The 8,681-nt window shown below is 40.7% G+C and overlaps 1 protein-coding gene across 4 annotated transcripts in view; it reads left to right on the plus strand.

The window, feature by feature from the left end:
• Positions 1-8,681, plus strand: part of LOC127425322 (PHD finger protein 14) — a 145,305-nt gene that overhangs the window by 58,534 nt on the left and 78,090 nt on the right. For all 4 annotated transcript variants that reach the window (XM_051671172.1, XM_051671174.1, XM_051671173.1 and 1 more), the window contains exons 12-13: positions 8,308-8,414; positions 8,652-8,681. The exon at positions 8,652-8,681 is cut by the window's right edge and continues 102 nt beyond it. In XM_051671172.1, coding sequence (XP_051527132.1) covers positions 8,308-8,414; positions 8,652-8,681 — 137 coding nt within the window. The remainder of the gene's footprint in view (positions 1-8,307; positions 8,415-8,651) is intronic.

Consider the following 8,681-nt stretch of genomic DNA (forward strand, 5'->3'; position numbering starts at 1 on the left):
TCTACAACATTTTCAAAGAACAAGGAAAAATATAATATATTACCTTTGGTGTGATGGAGATTATATAATGTCAATTTAAGCACATATACTACTGTGCACTCCAGTCTTTTGTGCATGACAGCTTATTAACTTCTAAGGTAATAAACTGTTAAGAAATTTGAGTCAACAATCTTTGTTGTAATGGATATCTTTCACAGGTTTTGTTTGCAATGTGACTACTTTTAGTACTCGGATACTATCATGTGGATCTAGCAGTTAGAGTTCATTTTTAGCAGAATCCTTTTGAACTTCATAGTGGAAAGAGTTTAAAGAGAGCAGAAATCTTTTCCCTGGATTTTTTTGCACCTGGGTAATGAGCTGTGATTGAAAGAAATCTAGATTGTAGGCAGCACCCCACAGGGTAGACAGCATCGAGGTAATTCTCTTCGCTGTAATGGGCCTCCTGTTTGCGAAATTCTTTCATTTGCGCTAACTGATTGACCTGTCATTGGCCATGCACTCAGCCCTGACTCTGTAGCTAAAAGCCGCCAACCTCTTCCCTGCTCACTATGGCAACCACATCACCAAGGTGCGTCGCCATGGGTGACGGTCACTTAATGAGTGTGAAAATGTGAAGGTCTGAAATGTTCTGTAGATCTCTCTTTTTGTCTAAATAACAGTCTGTACTTAGAATGCCATTTAGCAGGATATGCTCCGAAACATAAATGTAATTGGTAACAGCAACCATATAAAGAATTGTTAGGATCCTGGTGTTAAATTATTTCAGCACTTAAAAGTTTGTTGAAAATGTCAGTTTTTAGTAGAGCTAAATGTTGCTCAGTTTTATGCAGATTATGCATGCATTCAACAATGTGATGATGTAAATTAGTGTAGTAGTGAAAAGACGATCCACCTTCTGACAGGCTGCAAGGCCACACACACATGTTTGTAACGGGGTCACAGAGAGTGGTTGTCACTGAGGAGATATCACTAGTGTAAAAAAGAGAATATTGGATAATTTTCATATCCGTTCCGGAGCGGAACTTCAATAAATTGCCCTTGAAGGTCTCTGCGTTGTTCTGTCTTTTCTGAGCACTGAAGTAAATCAATTATTGTTAATTCACACATTTAATTCCGTTATTCATTTTATCTGACTCCAATTTTAAATTGACCTCTAATTTATATTTAAGCTCTAATTGATTTCTGATCATTCTTTTAATTTAACATTTTTAGGTTATTGATTACTCTAAATCCTCTTCTATTCATTGTCCTTTTGATCTTTGGAGACTTACGCCGGCCGTTATTAAATTACGTAAACCTCCCGAAAATGGATAGCCAGTTCCGTTCTTAGTCAGTGGTTGTAGGGTTAACTAATATCGTCTGGTTTGGCTTTTCTCATAACCAGACGATATTGCCGCTTAGTCACGTACATACAACTTGCTAAGACGGGCGGTGAGCAGTGACAGAGTCTTTAAATGGCTTTCTCCTACCCAGTTGTCCTGAGTGGTTTCTCCTATATTAAAGCTCCAGTATGGTCTACCCTGGTCTATTGAAATTCAAATCCTACCTGGCTGTCTTAGGTGGTTGTCCTGCCTGGTTGTCTTGAGTGGTTTAAATTCAAACTGAGAGTCTTTAAATGGCTTCATCCTATATTAAAGCTCCAGTAATGATTTCAGAGGAATTCAGAATAAATCAAATAATAACAATTTATTTGTCAGGTAGGATATAAAACATTGTTGCAGAAATTCAAATCAAAGCCAATTTCACATGATCAGAATAAACAAGCATTACTAAAAATAGAAGACAAGTCAAAGAAACATACCTGACAAAACTACATGCAGCGGTACAGCATGGGAGATCTGCATACAGATTCCCAGAGCTTTGTGCCAACTTTCCTTAAATATCTAGACAGAATAAACATTGTGTACCAAATGGTATTATCCTATGGACAATGAGGATTTGGGGGTGAATGGGTTCTTGACTTCCTGGGGTTTAACCTTGTTAACATACAGGAGATAATTTCAATTGTAGGTCAAGGAGGGGGAGACACCTCCAGAATTATGCAGTATTTGGCAAAGACCTTATAACTTTGTCACCATTAGTTTTATCAACATGGGAAAGAGACCACTATACCAGTCGCACAGAGACCTCTTAAATGATATCAAACACATACAGTTGCATTCTTTGTTTTCATGGTATTTGTTATATTTTTTACATATAAATCTTATGTCTTTGTGTTGGTCCAGAGCTGTTGAAGGGGAGAAGGGGGAGAGAGAAGGGGGGGCAGCAAGGTGATTTGCAATTTATCACACGTGATGATATTCAGGTGTAGATTTCAGCTTTTGTGAGAGAGTTCTATGACATTGATTCTCGCAGAGTTCTTTGACTTTTACCAGAAATGGTGCCTTTTGGTTGTAGACATTCCGGTGCCAGCCTTACACTAGTCATGTGTGATGAACACAGGAAGTTGCACAGGAATTTAAAAAGATACCTATCTGAATGAAGATGGGACATTTTTAATGGATAGTTCACCCAAAAATGAAAATTCTGAAGGCAGATGGTTAGCTTCGGTCACACACACAAAAAAAGATGCAGTGAAAGTTAATGGTAACTGAGGCTAAAATCCTAGCTTGTCCTTTTGTGTTATATATAATGACAGAATTTTCATATTTGGATGAACTAACTCTTTACATTTTTATGTGTGTTGTTGCTGTTGCTTCTTTGTGATTCTGTCATAAAGAGTGAAAGTGTAGAGGGTTGAACTATCCCTTTTAAGGACTCCACACTTCACTGTGCTAACCTAACATTATGTGATAATCAGAACTACAGCTCACATTGTTATCTCACATGTTTTTGCTGCTTCTGATACAGTGACAAAACATTTAGAAAGCTCCCATTTGTATACACCCATGTGCACTTGTTTAAAACTTAATTTGTGCTGAATAACCAGTTACCCAGCTTAGAGAGTGTGTACGATGGTTAATTAAAAGGATCTCTGAAAATGTATTCTTGGCAGATAAATGCCACAATAATTGAGTGAGGAGGTAGAAGGAGGCAAGTAGAGCAGAGTGGTCTGGAAAAGAGCGAGCCAGTGAATCTGCAATGATGGTCATAAATCACATAATTAGAAAACGTGCACTGCTTAAGTAGCAACATCAGTCAAGGCGCCCACTCCTTTGTGTCATCTATCTACTACATTTTCATTCCCTATCAGTCATTGGCGTCTGCACATAACCCTCAAATTATTGATGTTCTCAAGAGAGACTCCCGTCTATCGTGCCACCCAGGGTGAGGCAGAACTCTTACCAGAGCACTTTAAAACAGAGTAGAGGGATGAAAAAATCAAATGAATGCATCTTTGGTAGTGCAAGATTCTTTCGCAAACTTTTAAGGTCTATTTGCATTAAATGCAAATTTGTTTTAAGCTTCCATCATTTTAAATGGTGAAGCATGTTATTTATGTGCCATCTTCCTCATCAAACAGAATTGCAAAAATAATGGCCATTTACAAACAAATTTCCCACACACTCTCCATGTCTGCCATTGGTCAAACAAATAGATAGTCCCGACCCAAACACAATGCCACTGGTTGAGCCAGTGTTGCTTTGTAGAACCGGTTGTGATTCTCAAACAAGCAGAAAAATGTTGTGAAGGAGCTACAAATACACTTTTCTTGGGAATCAACCTTCAAATGGCGTACATATAGTTGTCTCTACATATTAAGCTGGAATAGGAGAAAGTATTTTAACAATAAAAAAAGTAAAAATGACTCAGATTAGCTTTAAGAAATAGCTTGTTTTTATAAATATTTGCTCAGGTTGTTTTGAATCAAAAAGGCCTATTTAATGTGGACACCAATATGTCATTATGGACTTCCCAGACAAAGCCTTCCATTTGCAAATTTAAGCAATTATATGACCCCTCCCAGGGTACCATTGGAATCGCCACAGTCTCTGCAAGACAGCAAAGTCTGTCTGGCACCCTCAGCAGATGGCCAGAGCCTGTTAAGCTGTTTGTGAGACACTTTTTCTCTTGTTTTGTTCTTAGTCAAACACCTTTCTTTTCCCAATAAATAATCCCAATGAAGTTGTGTAGATTGGACAGTCCTCCTGAGTTTGCAGGGTCTGGAGTCTGGCATCTCCTCACTCGGCTCTCCTCTGGCCTGCTCTAATCCCTGTGGTGCGGTGGAGAGGGACCATCACCGTGGGCACACTGAACTGAGCACGCTCAGATTAGAGTGGCTCAGGAGAGAAGCCGCTCTGTGTTGCTGTGCCACCGGTTTCTACTAGATAATTTTTCTCATTAACCCAGAAAGAAAAGATGCAGCACAGATGTATAGACAGAAAGTAGAGAAGCTCTAGTTTTTTCTTTCACCAAACCCCATCCAAGGCTCTTCACTAGTTTGTTCAAAATTTCTTACTTGAACTCTTTTTTCTTTTTTCTTTTTTCTTTTCTTTTTTTACATTGAATTATATTTTTGTAAAATACATGTAAGATACACGTTACCTTTAACAAAATTATTGTAACTCACTCTGGTGTTGCTTATTTGCATTGCAGAATAATCACGTGGTCACCCCTTTCAGGTGTCTTGAAGATTTAGCTCACTCTTTCATGTTCATTTACACAACAAATTAAGTTATATATTCACTGAAATTGAATATTAATTTTTCTGTTCTGCAGTAATATCAAGTGACCTTAGGCAAAAATGTCTCACCTCGGAGTTTAAAAGCATGTTTCTTAGCATTTGCACTATTAAAAGGGTAGCAGTACTTTGTGTGATGCATCTTAGCTATGATGAAGTCTACAGTATTTGTACAGTAATAAAATACAGGAAATGTTAAGTGTAGAAGATTCCTCTTATATCATTGGAGAAAAACAGACATTGGCTTTGTTATAAAAGTCTCAAAGCTTCTGAATTGAATTGAAATGTAATTAAATTGAAAAATACTTTATTAATCCTGAAAGGGGGGAAATTCTTTACCACAGTTGCAACATGTAAATACACAGAAAAATAAATAAATTATAAAAGAGAAATACATCACCCACAGCTGTGTGTTATTTCTGTAATAAAAGTGACACCAAACAGAATTGTAAAAAATAATAATTGGCAGTTTTCAAACAGGTTTCCCAAACATTTCACTCTCTGCCATTTTTTAGGCAAACAGGTAGTCCGACCCCAAACTCTAATTGCCATTTGACAGAACACACTAGCAGCCACATAGCAACATGCTAGAAACCACTCAAAATCCCTAAACAGCCTTTCATCTTAGTGACGGATTTTGCTCAGGAAAGCTGTAACATTCTGTAACGTTGGTGCTGGCAATGATGATGATGAAGACAATGACGATGAAGTAAAGATGAACCCAAGTGCAGTTTATTTACATAAGTGATATTCAAACCATAACAAACATAACTGACTTGACATAGATTTGACTTGACTATGCTACACAAACACAATACCTGACCAAGGACAGTGGAAAACATGAGGGCTTAAATACATGGACAAGGGGTAAAACAATGACGAGAGAACCAATGAACAGACAGAACTGATAACAAGATAAGACAATAACCCAATGAAAACAAGATATAAGAACATGGAGGGAAACAGTAATCACATGACTAGGGAACACATGACATGAAACAGGAACTACATTATCAAAATAAAAGACATGAAATACATGAACCAACAGAATAAACATGACATATCCCCCCCACTAAGGGGCGGCTCCCGACGCCCCAACACATGAACAAAACACATAAAACATGGCATAATTTTCAAAGTTCAAAAGGGAGCTTGGTGGGGGTGGGGTCTTGAGGCATGGCTTGGCAGGGCGTGGAGCATGGGATCAGGGCAGAGCCCATGGGGGGTGGAGCCATGAGAGGCTCGAGGGGCAGAGCCATGGAAGGCGGAGCCGTGAGAGGCTCAAGGGGCGGAGCCATGGAGAACTGGATACCCGGAGAGTAGCTGAAGACTCGAATGGCCAGGGTGGAGCCAGAGGCAGGGAGGACCAAGGCAGCTCTGGAGGCTCGTTGGGGGATCGGAAGACTCAAGGCGGAGCTGGGAGATCGGAAGACTGAGGCGGAGCCGGTGGGACTGAGGACCAAGGTGGAGCCGTAGGGAAGGAGGTCCCCGGTGGAGCTGACGGATCGGAGGGACGAGGCGTATCCAGAGGATCAGAGAGCCAAGACGGAGCCAGGTGACTGACTGACCAAGACGGAGCTGGAGGGAAGAGGGACTCCGGTAAAGCCAACTGGCTGAAGGACCGCAGTGGAGCCGAGGGGATGTCGAGGGATCAACAGGCCAAGGCAGAGTCCAGGGCTCGGAGGGTCTAGGTGGGGTCGGAGGGTCGAAAGTTCCCCTTGCCTGATCAGGACAACTAAGGGTGGGTACAAGGGCGGGAACCATCTCCAGGTCCAGTAGCTCAGATATGGTTATGATATGGCGTTGAACAGACTCAGGCGTGGCTGTGAAGTGGCATGGAGCAGGCTGAGGCATCGCTGTGACATGGCATGGAGCAGGATGAGGCATCGCTGTGACGTGGCATGGAGCATGCTGAGGCGTGGCTAAAGATGCCGCTAGCTCAGCGACCATGACGAGGAACTCTGGCTTGACGGCCATGACGCGGAACTCTGGCTCGGCGGCCATGATGTGGAACTCTGGCTCGGTGGCCATGACGTGGAACTCTGGCTCGTCGACCACGACGTGGGACTCTGGCTCGTCGACCACGACGTGGAACTCTGGTTCGTCGACCACGACTTGGGACTCTGGCTTGGCATCCACCTCCCCTACAGTGAACGTAGAAACAATAATCTGCAGGGCAAAGTCGATATACTGAGCCAGGCCGTAAGTACTCTGACCGCCAGGCATCAGGGAGGAAACTGGCTCACTCAAACCTACCCGGAACATGTCCTTGTGGGCTAAGTCCACCTGGCAGGCCAGAGCGCCTCCTCATAATCCTCTAAGGGACGACTCCCCTGACGTAGGCGTAGGAGTCGGACTGCTGGGTTCATATTGTGTAGGTCAGGTATTCTGTAACATTCTGTAACATTGGTGCTGGCAATGACGATGATGAAGACGATGACGATGAAGTAAAGATGAACCCAAGTGCAGTTTATTTACATAAGTGATATCCAAACCATAACAAACATAACCGACTTGACATAGATTTGACTTGACTTGAATACATGAAGGACAATGGAAAACATGAGGGCTTAAATACATGGACAAGGGGTAAAACAATGATGAGGGACAGAATGAACAGACAGAACTGATAACAAGATAAGACAATAACCCAATGAAAACAAGACACAAGAACATGGAAGGAAACAGGAATCACATGACTAAGGGAACACATGACATGAAACAGGAACTAGATTATCAAAATAAAAGACATGAAATACAGGAACCAACAGAATAAACATGACAAAAGCAAAATTTTTCGAAGATCTACTGTAATATTATGCTTTTTTTTTTTTATTATGCGTTTAAAGGAACAGTTGACCCAAAAATGAAAATTCTCTCATAATTTACTTACCTTTAAGCCATCCCAGATGTGTATGACTTTCCTTCTTCAGCAGAACTGAAGTGAAGATTTTATAAGCACATTTGAGCTCTTTTTGTCCATACAATACAAGTAAACAGGTGCCATTAGGCTACTGGCTATTTGACAGTCCAAAAGGCATATTTAGGCAGCATAAAAGTAATCTACACGACTCCAGTTGATCAATTGAAGCAAACCGATAAGTTGGTGTAAGAAACAAATTGATAATTAAAATGTTTTAACTTTAAATCGTTGCTACCAGCCAGTGCTGGATTGCTGTTTGAAATGACCTAACTCTCGCATGATGTTCGTTCCTCTGTTGTGTGCAAAACGTGCGCTTCCGACTTTTCGCGTGAACGCGCCATTGCGCTTATGTCACGTGATACGTCGACTGCTGGCATGCAGAGATTTTTTTTTAAAGTTAATAAAGTTGTAATTATCTATTTTTTTTATACAAACCTATCAATTTGCTTCTGAAGACATTAATTGGTCGACTGGAGTCGTGTGGATTACTTTTATGCTGCCTAAATGTGCCTTTTTGACTGTCAAACAGCCAGCAGCCTGATGGTACCTGTTTAATTGCATTGTATGGGCAAAAAGAACTGAAATGTGCTTATAAAAACCTTCACTTTGGTTCTGCTGAAGAAGGAAAGTCATACACATCTGGGATTGCTTAAAGGTAAGTAAATCATGAGAGAATTTTCATTTGTGGGTGAACTAACCTTTTAAATAGTTTGTATCCTTTTGAAATGTTGTTGAAATTTAGTGCTGTCTTCTTTATTTGTAGAAATTGAACTCTCCTGCAGTTCTGAAGACTCCCAAAGAGAGAAAGCCAAGCAAGAAGGAGGGAGGATCACCAGCGAAGTCGTCCAACCTCCCAGCTGTGCTCTACAGGTCAGCTTATAGTCCTAGTCTTAGTAATATACTGTAGAAACCACCAGTCACTACACCTGATCAGTGTTATTCTAATATAGTTTTTAAACATTGAAATTTTCCCATGCAAGGTGGCATCATTGGCCTATAATACTGAAAATATTTTGCATTGAAAGATGTCTTGTCTTGTAATGTCTTACAAAGCTTTGTTTTAGGTTGAGTACTGTAAATAAAAAAATGGTTTTGTGTTCGGTGCAGCTGTGGGATATGTAAGAAAAACCAAGACCA

Source organism: Myxocyprinus asiaticus, chromosome 34 (assembly GCF_019703515.2).
Source record: "Myxocyprinus asiaticus isolate MX2 ecotype Aquarium Trade chromosome 34, UBuf_Myxa_2, whole genome shotgun sequence".
Lineage (NCBI taxonomy): Eukaryota > Metazoa > Chordata > Actinopteri > Cypriniformes > Catostomidae > Myxocyprinus > Myxocyprinus asiaticus.